A 13523-nucleotide genomic window follows, 5' to 3' on the forward strand; every position below is an offset into this window, starting at 1 on the left:
TTAAAACACTAGCTGCCATATTTAATAAAACAGCCAACGGCCAAGTGCCTCAGTCCACATCCTCCAATCAGATCCTCTCAGACGGGTCACACTGGTCTGTGTGGGCGTGTCCTTGGCTTTGCTGCTGAACAAACTGGCCCCTGTAGTCATGGCAACCGACATCGTTGTTGCCTGGTGGTGGTTTCTGGAGTCAGGCGTGGTCCCCTGTGAGGTGGAGTATTGCATCGTTTTAACGGCGTCTGGCGGGGGGGGGGGGGGGGGGGGGTGCATCTGCTCGGGACATTTCACTTCATTTTAGTTTTGACCCTTTATCTCAAAAATACTGCCTCAATTTTATGTGTATATATATATATAGATATATAGAGAGAGAGATATTTTCACAAATATATATACACACATAACCGTACATTGGCCTCCTGGAGGAAACTGTAAATCAAACTGATCACAGCTTTTAAATAAAGTTTTTGGTTGATTTTTTTGGTGGAAAAGTTTCTGACATTAAATTTTAATTTGTATTATTACATTTTCAGCCAGTAAGTAGTTAGCATAGCTTAGCATAAAGACTGGAAAGCAGGAAACGGCTAGTTTTCTCTGCTGGCACGGGTTAATTTTAACACTTTACATCTTGTGTAAAAATCAAGTTTCCGTGTTGTCATATTGAAAAAATTTGTGCAGATAAAATAAAACACTTTTCACTCTGAGCTTCTGACAACACGACCAGCTGCTTCCTTTGTTTCCAGTCTTTATATTTAGCCTGCCGACGCACACACACAGGGTGTTTGGTCTGTTACAGGGCAGAAAATACACTAAATAAATGTGGGCGATGAATTAAAAAATAATTTCAGAAGTGAACAAACAGGAAGAGAAAAGGAACAAAAGAGACGGACGAGAACTGAGAAAGACATGCAGAAAATGTTAGCAGTGCCGTGTCTTCAGCTACGTGTCAATATAAATGATTGGTAATCTGATTTTTTATTTACTATCGTCAATAAATCTGAACCAAAACCATCAAACGGAAAGGTCTGTCAGTGTAGTCAGAGTAAAAGACTGAATCTGTGACAGTGACACTCAATCAGGGAAGTTAGTGGTCTTGGTGTGACCTGTTGACGGTAATAAAGATAAATCCAGCCTGGCGTTCAGAGGTAAACAGACTAACCTGCTCGTCGCACATCAACAAAGCAAAAAGTTATTTTTTCGTCTTTTATTATGAAATAGTGCTACAATGTACATTGCATGTCCTCTCCTGACTGTCATCTGTCTGATGATGTGTTCTGATTGTGATGCTGGGAAAACCTGATAAAAACACAGAGACTGATAAATACGTTCCTGCCAGAGTTCAGAGAGCTGCGGCACAGTCTGGGAAACTACCCAACACGTGATGCTGCTGCCACACCTCGGTGTGTCTGTGTGTGTCTGCACTGACCAACCAAAGCAAACTCATGAAGAGAGAGAGAGAAGTGGGAAATAAAAAAAAAACCAAAAGAAAATGAGGTCAGGGTTAAACAAAAATCTGAAAGGGTTAAAATCATAAAGTCTATTCAGAGGGGTGGACAGGAGCCAGGGTGTCCTGAGTCCTGAGGGGCCAGATTCATGAGAGCGTGTGCAGGTGAGGAGGGAAAACCTAGAGGGGAGGTGCTGCTGATGAGCCAGGAGGGCCAATGGCAGGCAGGCAGGAGGAGGGAGAGCCAATCAGAAGGCCTGCTGGGCAGGATTGTAGTTGAAGGTGGAGGGAACGTGAGGTCGTTCTTCTAGTTTGTCATACTCCAGATGAAACTCCTAAAAAAAGATTTCCCACATATTAGTGTCAAGAAATGAAAAACGTCTAACTCTCCAATGGTCCTTGAAAGCATCAAGGTGTAAAATGGATACTTCATCAAAACTTGATTCTGTGTTTTAATAAAAGGCCTCCATAAATAATGAGGTCACTCAACAAGACTGTAAAAAAGTCCTGTCCTCCTCAGCAACAAGCAGGAAGCCATGATGGAGTCACATGTGAGTTATTTAAATATCTACAGTATGTGGAGCTACCATTGTTGAAAAAAACTGTGTGTGTCTGTATTTGTGTACCTTGGCCACCTTCCTCCAGTTCAAGCAGTCAAAGAAATAGTAGGTCCCTCTCTCATAGGCATTGGTCTTCAGCGAGGGCTCCATTCCCGGCGCTCGGGTGATCCAGACCCGCTCCTCTTTGTGGTACCTCCAGTCCCTGTTAAAGCTGCGCACACAGACACACACACAATTACAAACAGATCTCACCAAAAACACCTACCCTATATAACAGAGCTGCAAACTCTGACTGCAGAAATCAGCTGTTCTTACAGTTCTACTGCAGCCAGCAGTTGTAGCAGGTCTCCTCCGTTCATATAGTACAGATAAAACAGCAGATCTTCACCATACCGAGACAACTTGATAGCTGCTAACTGCAGACACAATCAGGCAATGAATCGAAATGAGTTTATTGCTGGTTTGATGTTGAACACACAGAGTTATAAAACGTGTTGAGATGTTTGTACCTTGTCCCTTATGTGGATGTTCGTTAAATACTCTGAGGGTACGTGGAAATCTGCAGGACGGAGACGGATGGACAGAGAAAATCAACTGAAGGTGCGGTTATTACTCCAACCACAGTGGGCAGAAGATCCCCGAAGCAGGCTTGTAAATTCAGAACTTCACACAGTTTGTTGACTCACCTATGTCCTGTGGTCGACACGGAGCCGACGCCCATGGAGATGCAAACTTAGGATAGAGGTTCCTGGTTGAAAAGAGCAACTTTAAGTCTGAGAACATGAAACTGGATCAAAGTGATTGGAAGAGCTTACTGTCTTCACTACACACAATATAAACTTTTAAAATACAGCTGACAGTTTCCAAAGGGTTAAACTGTTGTTGTAAAACTGTGCGTGTGTATGTCATACTCGGGTGAGTTGAGGTTGAGGCCGAGTGTGGTGAGGTCTGAGCCCAGTGCCAGGTGGACCATGCCGGGGTCTGTCTCTGCCGCCCGGATGAATGTCAGCAAGCCAATCATCCCAAACTGGTCCGTTACCATGCCGACAGGGATGTTGGTCACACGCCCTGAGACACACAAACGACACAATGGTCCACATGTAAGTGTCACTGTCTGTCTGTTTCAAAGCTGCACCTGATGGTGATCAGTGTGAGTGTATGTGAGTGTCTTTCTCTCACCATCAGGAAGCACCTGAATCCCTTTCTTCTGCTGGTTGTTGTTGCTCTGTGTTGAGCTCTTATCGCCGGGGAACTTTGGACCGTCTGAGTTCGAGGTGGGCTTCCCCGACGAGTTCAGGTTCTGATCGAAGAGAAAAACAAGGAGACAGGATGTCAGAAAAGGACAAAACAGACTGAGAGAAACGAGAAGAACAGGGAGAGCTGTCTGACCATTTTACTGTCCTCACTGGTGCTGGTGGGGTCTTTTGTTTGGTAGTTTGGCCCAGGGAGAGCTGGGAAATCCTCGTTATGGATGGAGAAATCCTGCGACTGCTCACTGGATGGCTTGGTCACCATGCCGACTGAGATAAGAAGAAAAGAAAACACACATCAGCAGCCTCACAACCACATTAATGTACACACTCAAGTAAACTTCCAGATAAAAACTTGCGTCAAAGACAGCTGTCTGCAAAGATGCAGGTAAATAAGACCTCAGACATGAACACACTTACCATAGGGAGCCCGGCCGGCCAGCGGGTTAACCAGTGGGGTGGGATTCGAGCCTCCATCCCTCCGACTCCGGTCAGCTAATGCCGGAAAATCTGACAGATCCAACCCAGTCACATTCTCACTGCCGTCTGCACACAGACACACAGGATGTGAAGGCATGCCGCAGACGTTCAGTGTTTGGTGTGTTCAAGTGTTAGTGTTACTGTCTGTTTACCTGTGCCGTTAAAGATGTTGTTGGATAACGAGTTGTTCATGTTGAAGCCTGGATTCCTGTTCACCCCGAACCCTGACATGCTGCCACACAGACAGACACACAAACAGACACACAAAGCCTGTCAGCACTGCAATCATAACAAACTAGAAATAAACTAAAAACAGAGAGTGGCACTGAAAATAAAACTGTGTGTGTCTGTTTGTGTGTGTGTGTCTCCATGTGTTACCTGTTGATAGTGAATGGCTGCCGTGATTGCTGCTGTTTGGGCATGCCGATAATACTAGGTGACGACCGGCTGGGGCTCCCCATGCTGCCGCTCCTCCCTCCTGCTCCACCGCTGCCACCTCCCCTGTCTCCTCCACCTCCTCCTCCCACCATCCCAGCCGACTGCCCCGTCGGGCCCCCCACCTGCTGGCTGTGGTTTAGCACGCTCCGGCTGCTCATCTGCAGAATTCCCCTGCAGAGAGAGAAGCTGTTGTGTAACAGAAACACTGTGGTTTTCTGTCTGATAGTCAAGAAACAACAAAATCTGATCAAGGAAGACTACAGTCTGATGTTTAACCCTCCGAACTGTGTCGTGTGCCAGACATAATAACTCCGTTATTCAGACAGAAATCAGCTGCAGAAAGCTGCAGGTAAGACAGATACTCTCTGAATGTTGGTCATGTGACTGCTGCTCACATGTGACTCCATCATGGCTTCCTGCTTGTTGCTGAGGAGGGCAGGACTTTTAGTTTTTACTGAATTTAGTTGGAATGTACTCTTTATTTTTAACTGACACGTAGAATAAGGAGGTGCAGAGGAAATGTCCGGAGGGTTTTAGAATGAACTGTATTTTGCAGATGATGCATTCAGGGACTAGAAGTGTGTGTGTTGTACCTGCTCGGTGAGGGAGGAGTGTGCATCGTGCCAGTGTTGGGTGTGCTGGCATGACTGGAGAGCTGACCGGCAGACTGGTTCAAACCACTTCGACTTAACTGAGGTGCTGTGCTGCTGTTCATCCCGCGCATGGGAAACCCCAACGCACCTGCAGGGAGGACGGACACAGTGTCAGCATGGACACTGACAACACTTCCATAAAGACTGCATGCTTTTAGATTTAGATTTATGAGTGCTTCTTCTGAACATTACGTACTCTGCGGGCCATATAAACTGGCTCCGAGCTGTGACAGTTGACCTGTAGAAGAGGCCGAGGAAGATGCCAGCATCTGACAACAGAAGATACACAAACCCATCTTTCAGGCAACTCACATCAACGTATGCAGAAATATGAATATCGGGTTGAAGTTTAGAAAACTGAAACATTCTAGAACATAAACTATGATCATAACTCTTCAGAAAAACTGTTGTGATGCAGGGAAGCAGCCGGCGCATCAGTAACTCACGTCCTTGTCAGCCCGGTGAGGAGGGAACATGGACTGCTGGCTGTAGTAGAGGCTGGATTCGTCTGCGTAGTCGCTCTCTACCCCTCCCTCCATAAACTTCTTCCGGTTAGCACCAAACATGCCGCGGGTCACCTGAGAAACAAGGAGGCTGTCAGACTGAGCAGCAGCACTTATTCACCCTTTATTGCAATATTGTCCTCAGTGCAATTAATTAGAACAATAAATGAGTCTGGGCCTCTGATCTTCTGGTGTTTCACAGCTCAAGGTTATGACTTTCACAAAGTAAAACTTTAAAGCTCTGTGATCATCTAAATCCTGATGTGAGAGTCTGTGGTGCCATTTCTGCTGTGGTTCCAGCACCAGCGACAGCAGCAGCTTTACAGCGGACTGACAGGTATACTAATGTCCTGAATGTTGGTGGTGGATTATTTCATTTAAAATGTACACTTTTTGTTTTGTAAATCATCCCCATGGACATGTTCATGTGGTTTCCAGAAACACCTACAGGTGTAGGCTGTCATTTAGGATGACTGGATCCAGCTCTTTATCCAGATCAGCAGATCTCAGCAGGATAACAGACACACACGTTCTGGCCGTACAATCCTTCCTGTTTTCATGTTTCATTACAGAAACAGTCAGTCAGTGTGTTTATAAACACTGTGTTGTGGTTGTGTTTAGCTACAGAAAACTAAATTACTCGACTTACAGTAAACACCAACTGCTATTTTCTTTATCTGTAACAATAGTAGTACATTTTTGCTGTTACAGATTTACACCGAAGCTTTTTATTTACTGCTAATCAAGCACATCACACCCCAGTGCATTATAATATCACAGCATATTGTTGTATTAAAACTGCAAAAATAAATTACTTTTGTTTACTAAGGCAGGTCAGATGTACAGTCAACAGCAGTAGACAGCGGCTAACATAAAGAAAACACGACTGTGATTTCATACACGGTTTTCAGGTCATAAGACCTTATAAACCTTTAACTATCTACTGTGGTTTTCGTGTCTGCCTGGTCCAAGCAGCAATAAATGTGCAGCAGTGTCGCAAACGTCTGATGTTAGCCTCGCATGCTAACGCTAATGTTAGCTCCGATAATCTGCACAACTGTATTTCCAACGTGGTGCAGCCGTGTAGTTTCCTGACTCCTGTGTAATGTGTTCTGATTCTGAGCCTCATGTGAATAATACCGAAAAGCTCATTTATGCTCTAGTAGTTGTGAAATGTGTCAGGAACTATGGCTAGCTATGTAGCCCACATTAGCTAAAAAAAAATAGCCTGTTAGCTTGGATGCTAATAGCCGCGTTAAAACACCACGAGCACAAAGGTTCTAAGCCGTTATATCGTGTTCCACCTAACCGGCAACGTCTGTTTAGATGCAGTTATGCAAACGTGCCACGGGGCAGAGATGGGACCGGGACAGGTGTGTTTTTGTACGGGTTTGGGCCTGCTGCGCCTCCGTCGGTTACTTCCCCAAAACAATAACAAAAAGCACTGAAAGCCGACCGCTGGTTCTACAGCCGGGTTTACCACGCTGCCGCCCACGCACCAAGTGTGTGATAACCACCACACCACGCGTGTTTCATTCAAGTCAAGTTTCTCTCGGCAACTAAAGAGAAAAGAAATTAAACCAATAAAAAAATGAACTCACCGCATCAATCTTTCTTCCCCGCTACAATCCAAGATGGCCGACATCTCTTCGCCAATCAGCGAGGATGCTGGGATGCCTGTCGCCTCTGACCTCTGAGCCTCCATCACTCTGAGCCGCCATCACTCTACAGTATTTCACTGAAGTTTATTAAATCACCCGAACCAATCTGGGCTTGGTGGTGGTGCTGTTTCTGGTATTGATGGCAGATTATATATAATCTCTGTTGGCTCTAAATCCACACATTAGTTTGTGTTGATCAGCCCACCAGTTTGACAGCTACCCCTCAGTGTGTGGTCAGAACATCACCCAAAGTAAATGTCTGAACTTATATAAATGTAAGTTATGCTAAGAAGCCCAACATCAGCAGTTTGAACTGTCAGACCTGGGATCTCCACCCCCTCCAGCCTCTGGATTAAAGACTATTGTCGGTTCACTCACAGAGGGTCAGAGTGGGCCCCCACATCACATCTCTTCTGTCGTCAGCTTTATCACCACAAAGAGCACAGAGCTGATCCTGAACATATAGAGGGGACTGTATGGAGAGAGTCCCAGTCCTCAGGGACAAATTCCTGGAAGTCCACATAGAGGAGGGCCAGAGTTTGACCACGGTATCCATGGTAAAAAAGGCACAGCTGAGACTGAAAATCCTCCGAAAAAGACTTTATACCACTGTGTCATAGAGAGCATCTGTGTGTGTGTGTGTTAGGGTTATGCTGCTGAACTGTGTCCTGAAAACGATTGATTACTGTGAAATTCAAAATATCAAACTGTATTCAGTACTTTCTGTCTGCTCACCTGACACCAATGAAACAACATTTATCCCAGTCGAAAAACAGTGGAGAAAATAATAAATACATTTACAGAATCAACTGACCAACAATTCATCTATCTTAACTAGAATATATATATTCTAGTTAAGATAGATGACCACCAGGGTGTGTGATGTTATATATAACATCACACACCCTGCATGTAATTTTTTTGTTAATGGTTTTATTTCTGAATATTGTGTAGTTTTTTAATTATTATTTTTAAAAAACTACACAAAATGAAGGAGGGAAACAGGGTCACGTGTGTAAATTAACATACTCCATTGTGATTGGACAAACACCCTAAGGCTCTATTTGGCCAATGAACGGCTATTAAGGACCCACTGGGGAAATATAAAAGGCGGGCTGACGGGGCATTAAGCCAAAATCTATTTTTCTTTCTGAGAGAAGTTAATTGAAGTTAACTAAGAACATGTCTGGACGTGGAAAGACCGGCGGTAAGGCCAGAGCAAAGGCCAAGTCTCGCTCTTCTCGTGCTGGGCTGCAGTTCCCCGTCGGCCGTGTACACAGGCTGTTGAGGAAAGGAAACTATGCCGAGCGTGTCGGAGCTGGAGCTCCGGTGTATCTGGCAGCAGTGCTGGAGTACCTGACTGCTGAAATCCTGGAGTTGGCTGGAAACGCTGCCCGCGATAACAAGAAGACCAGGATCATCCCCCGCCACCTGCAGCTGGCTGTCCGCAACGACGAGGAGCTCAACAAGCTGCTGGGCGGAGTGACCATCGCTCAGGGCGGTGTGTTGCCCAACATCCAGGCCGTGCTGCTCCCCAAGAAGACCGAGAAGTCCAAGTAAACCTGGAAAGCAACTCTGAAAACACAAAGGCTCTTTTAAGAGCCGCCCACATAACTCAAGAGCTCCATCCTGAATATGATTGTCTTTGTACACAATAAACCAAAAAACCAGGAAGTGATGAGTCCAAAATAACTGGCGGCTGTAAAACCAGAGAGAATAACTATATACTATATATAGACACTCCAGAAAATGTATTTTTTTTAAATTAATGGCCTTGAGTTTAATTTTTTTTGGCGGGCTGATCTCTGTCTGACAGTCTGCAATTACGTCCGCCGACCAGATGTAAATATGGCCGCATCAACGTTCCATCCTCACATTAGGGGTGGGCGATACTGAAGATTTCAGTATCGATCCGATACCAAGTAAATACAGGGCCAGTATCGCCGATGCCAATACCGATACCGATACTTTTACTTTGAAATTTCATGATCATAATTAATTATTTATTTTTTTGCCTTATTTTTTGCCTTTAAATAGATTATCGTGATTAGCAAAATAATAATACACAAGAAACATTTGTTAAGTAAATCAAGCTGCATACAAAAGTGCAGAACTGTTTGAAATTTTAACTTCACAATCATGTCAGCGATGCTCCTTGTGACAGCCATGGCTCTTTGTGAATCATGTAGGTGAAACAGCATGACTAAGATACTTTTATAAAAGTTTAACACCTCTCTGCATGGAGCCTAAATATGAAGAATAACGATCCTTCAACTGTTATCACCAAAGCATAATTATATTAATCATACTGAAACACATATCATTATATAAACTTAAATAATTACATTATTAGATATATTTTGGAATTTGAGAAAAACGAGATTTATTTCAGCTGGTGATATGATGACTGTTCAGTCATTCTGCTAAAATTGCATGTCTTATCACAGCACTCAGACAGACACCTTTAATTCATGCTGCAGATTACTCAATCTAAACCTTCACTTTTTTAAATAATCTCCTATTATATATATATATATATATATATTTAATATATATAATCATCATCTATTTATGAGTGTTTTGCAGTAAAGCCTCTGTCAGTGACCTCTGTCTCTGGTTCATGTTTGGGGACCTGGCTCTTCCTCCTCCCTCTGTTTACTCTGCAGCTCGAGGTCTTTGGGCTCTGCTGCTTTATGTTTGTGTAAGTAAGTTGTGTTTCCACAGCGGCAGGTCGCTTTCCTGCACACCTCACAGTAGCAGTTTCTTCTTCACGTCTGTCGCTGTGAAATAACTCCAAACAGCGCTCCTCTTCCTCTCTGCCATCTCCATGACGCTAGCTGCTCTTTACAGCCAATCAGGAGCTCCGTCTGCTCCGGCAGGGCAGAGAAGGGGGGGGGGGGGGGTGGAGTGCGCCTGCGCACTGAGCAGAGTGAGAGAGGAGCGCTGTCTGCACCGCGAGTAAATACGAGTAAAGTTGCTGAAGGTATAGAAGAGAAACTTCCACAGAAATATCGATCTCATCACGCTAGTATCGAGTAATTACTGATCCTAACTTTGGTATCGATACTATCGATATTTAGATCGATTCGCCCACCCCTACCTCACATTAAGCTAACGACGAAAAAATGAGTGGCGATGTGAAGGATTGCTCTGCTGGAGAATCGGAGCAATTCAGAGCTTTGTATGCCTGTGTGTCAGAAAATATCGTTTTAATTATCCCCAAGCTCCTACTTTAAGTAAATTAATAATCATTATAAATACATTTACAATTACACTGATCGACTAAAATATATATCATCCACCATTTCACCACTAGATGTCACTGAAAGCAAGCTTTGAACGAATCAGAATCAGAATCGTGTTTATTGCCATGTAAGTGAAGGGGGTTCACATTACTAGGAATTTGCCTTAGTGATTGGTGCATACAAAGAACATATAATAATAATTAACATGAAATGACTAAGAAACGGCATTTCTTAAAATCTGAAACGTAATTTTGTGACATTTGCTGCAGTCTTTGACATCAACTGACTTTCAGTTTGTTTGTGTTGTGGAGGACTGCAGCTTTCAGTGGATTTCAGTGGCTCTTAAAAGAGCCGTTGGGTGGTGTGCTGGGGTCCGGGTCAGTTTAAGCTCTCTCTCCACGGATACGGCGGGCCAGCTGGATGTCTTTGGGCATGATAGTAACCCTCTTGGCGTGGATGGCGCACAGATTGGTGTCCTCGAACAAGCCCACCAAGTAAGCCTCGCTGGCTTCCTGCAGAGCCATGACAGCGGAGCTCTGGAAGCGCAGATCGGTCTTGAAGTCCTGGGCGATCTCCCTCACCAGGCGCTGGAAGGGCAGCTTGCGGATCAGCAGTTCAGTGGACTTCTGGTAACGACGGATCTCCCTCAGAGCCACGGTGCCGGGCCTGTAACGGTGAGGTTTCTTCACGCCGCCGGTAGCCGGGGCGCTCTTACGGGCAGCCTTGGTAGCCAGCTGCTTCCTGGGAGCTTTTCCTCCGGTGGATTTACGAGCGGTCTGCTTGGTTCGAGCCATCGTAATTCCTCTTCTGTGTTTGCAAAAGAAACGTGAGGTGGGTGGAAGTGCAGACCCCTTTCAGAGCCGACACACTGCATCTACAGCGCTGATTGGTCCAGCTGATACACGTGACTTAACGTTTGTTGGACAAAAGAGATTCAAACTGCCTATCAGAGCAGTCAGGGAGCATTATAGAATACATTTTAATATTACAGTTTTTTCTGATTGCTTAAGCACATTTCTGTAACTATTGGCTATTTGTGCAAAACGCTACACACAAATAAAAAAACCTTAGACCAAATCAGCAAAACATTGTAGATCTCTTGCAAAAGCTAATACATCTTGCTTAACTCTTCAACCCTTTGTAAAAATGGTATTTTTGTACCAAACAGTTAACACAAACCATCATATTACTAAGCACACAATGTGCCAACTACACACTGATGGTATTAAATACATCTGGCTTTTGCTTTCTCTGTGCACAAGGTCTGTCCATTTGAGGTCAAACTTTTGTCAGAAATTGTTCTATAAACACACAGGGATTCAAATTTCAAGTATGAATGTTTATTCACACACATCAAAACAAACACAAGAAAACATACAATTTCACTGAAAGAGAGAGAGAGAGAGAGAAAGAGAAAATCTCATTGTCTCTCTGGGTCCGGCCAGAATTTCATCAACGTCGCATGCAATGTCTTCTAGTCCAAGGCACCAGGGAAAATGTCTCCTGCAGTGCCGTATCCATGCCTGACATGATGCCTGGTCCATATCATAGCATGCCTCCTTCCAGATGCTGGATGTCTAGCAATTCTGTGGAGTTTCAGTTTTACATGTACAGTATTGTTGTTTTTCTCATTAGAGTATGGTACACCTACAAAACTTAGTGTGAGGTAACTGTACTAACCCATTCTCATCAATATGTCCTTATGATGCTTGCTACAGTGTAGCGGCTCAGGCTGAACCTGTTGGCCAGCTTCCCTCAGGGTCATTCCATGGTTGATCACATGATCCACTATTGTAGCTCTGATGACATCAGTAATTCTATTTCTTCTTACCCTTCCTCCTTCCTCTTCACCTCCTCGTCCTCTTCCTCTAAATTCACCTCCTAGTCTTCGTCCTCAGGCTACGTTGCAGCCACATTGTAAAAAAGGTATCAAAAGACCTAGGCCTAAATAAATAACTACCTAAATGCAGGATAACGAGATATTGACTAGAACAGCTAAGAAAAGACACTCACCTTAGGATCCACACGTAGGTACGAGGCCATGTATGCAGATTATTGCAGGTTGTACATACGGTGCACTCAATTTGCTTACCCGGCTGTCCAGGAATTACTAGTTAGTATTTCGTGCGTACATTGTAACTAATTCGTGGCCGCCAATTATTATTTCGTGGGTACGAATTAGTATTTCGTGCGCACGTTATACATATTACGTGGCCACGATTTATTCTTTTTTTACCATGTCATCAGAGGGGTTCCGTAAGTTTGAGCCCGGTTTACAACAAAGACGTTTCCATCGGTTCCGACTTCAGCCATTAATGCAGCTCCTGGGATGTGTATCCAGCCACTGATGTCACAGGTATTTGGTGTTACTCTCTGAGATTGGAGGAAAACATGGTGAGATATCAAAATCAATGAAGTCAATAACACAACAAATTGAGAATTAAGACAGAGTTTACTGTGTAGAAGATCTGTTCCACCGCATTGACTCCCCAACATCCTAACGGACTGCAGCTGAAATACATCAATCTCCCAGCCAGTTCATTCCAGCTCACAGAGCCCACTTGACTGTAGTTTATAGCAATGGAACTTTTCAGACAGTAGATGTAGGAACCACTAGTGACTCCCACAACCTGACCATCACCTCCAGCATCCACCTGCTGTAAGGTCTGACCTGGAGATAGAGGCAACATTAGGAAGCAACAATGTGTGTCCTTTAAATGTGTGAAATTAGTCTGTAATAATAGTTACCATTAACAAGAATAAAGTCGCCAGCTACATATTTGTAGACCTTGTCTGAGCTGTCAACCCCCCAGATTCCTGCAGGTCCCACTGAGACATGTTTGAGGGCGACTGAACCCAGTTCAAACCAAGTTGATTCACTCAGGTAATAGGCTTTAGAGTCCCTGTCAGTCAGCACAACTTGCCCCTCTCCAGCATCAATCTGTTGCGCAGGGAACTGCTGTGGGCCTGCTTTACATGTCCAGCCTGTGGAGAGAAAAAGAAAACCTCAGCGTTCACCTTCACTGACTTAGTCAAATCCTTTAGTAATGTCTCAGGTTAAAAGCTGCACATACCATGACTGACAGTCAGGAAGCTCAGGACCACCAACAAGACTGCAACAGCTTTCATGTCGTCTCTGATTCTGTGCACTGCAGCACTCCTCTGGAAGAACCTGTGTATGTTAGAGCTACTGCTCTGACACATGTGTGATGGAGGCTCTTTTATACCATGAACCTTGAAGCTAAACTGGTTTTTCAGGCAGGTCAGGAAAATTGGAACGAGATCAAGATTC

The 13523-nt window shown here is 44.3% G+C and overlaps 4 protein-coding genes across 5 annotated transcripts; 1 reads left to right on the forward strand and 3 right to left on the reverse strand.

Moving 5' to 3' along the window:
- LOC114432233 (CCR4-NOT transcription complex subunit 2-like) lies at positions 1–7014 on the reverse strand. Of its 2 annotated transcripts, none has more exons than XM_028400114.1 (15): positions 6927–7014; positions 5269–5400; positions 5019–5091; positions 4763–4910; positions 4110–4340; positions 3884–3963; positions 3672–3797; positions 3391–3521; positions 3181–3301; positions 2913–3069; positions 2688–2749; positions 2511–2560; positions 2317–2417; positions 2068–2212; positions 1–1776 (listed from the first exon to the last, which is right to left on the reverse strand). In XM_028400114.1, exons 2-15 carry the CDS (start codon positions 5386–5388, stop codon positions 1690–1692), a joined length of 1632 nt encoding a protein of 543 aa, XP_028255915.1. In that variant the 5' UTR covers positions 5389–5400; positions 6927–7014; the 3' UTR covers positions 1–1689. The 2 variants fall into 2 exon arrangements, with proteins under 2 accessions (XP_028255915.1, XP_028255914.1); XM_028400113.1 differs by having other exon boundaries at positions 4110–4355.
- A 1076-nt stretch (positions 7015–8090) lies between these two features.
- Positions 8091–8638, forward strand: LOC114453173 (histone H2A-like). Its single transcript, XM_028432912.1, has one exon. It carries the CDS (start codon positions 8169–8171, stop codon positions 8544–8546), a length of 378 nt encoding a protein of 125 aa, XP_028288713.1. The 5' UTR covers positions 8091–8168; the 3' UTR covers positions 8547–8638.
- Positions 8639–10397: 1759 nt separating this feature from the next.
- On the reverse strand, positions 10398–11098 carry LOC114431655 (histone H3). Its single transcript, XM_028399230.1, has one exon. The coding sequence runs from the start codon at positions 11023–11025 to the stop codon at positions 10615–10617; it is 411 nt and encodes a 136-aa protein (XP_028255031.1). The 5' UTR covers positions 11026–11098; the 3' UTR covers positions 10398–10614.
- A 1365-nt stretch (positions 11099–12463) lies between these two features.
- On the reverse strand, positions 12464–13434 carry LOC114432517 (fish-egg lectin-like). The gene is made up of 4 exons (XM_028400574.1): positions 13306–13434; positions 12980–13216; positions 12688–12902; positions 12464–12604 (listed from the first exon to the last, which is right to left on the reverse strand). Exons 1-4 carry the CDS (start codon positions 13358–13360, stop codon positions 12464–12466), a joined length of 648 nt encoding a protein of 215 aa, XP_028256375.1. The 5' UTR covers positions 13361–13434.
- Between the last annotated feature and the right edge of the window lie 89 nt (positions 13435–13523).

The sequence above is a fragment of the Parambassis ranga genome, chromosome 2, assembly GCF_900634625.1.
Source record: "Parambassis ranga chromosome 2, fParRan2.1, whole genome shotgun sequence".
In the NCBI taxonomy this organism is placed as follows: Eukaryota; Metazoa; Chordata; class Actinopteri; family Ambassidae; genus Parambassis; species Parambassis ranga.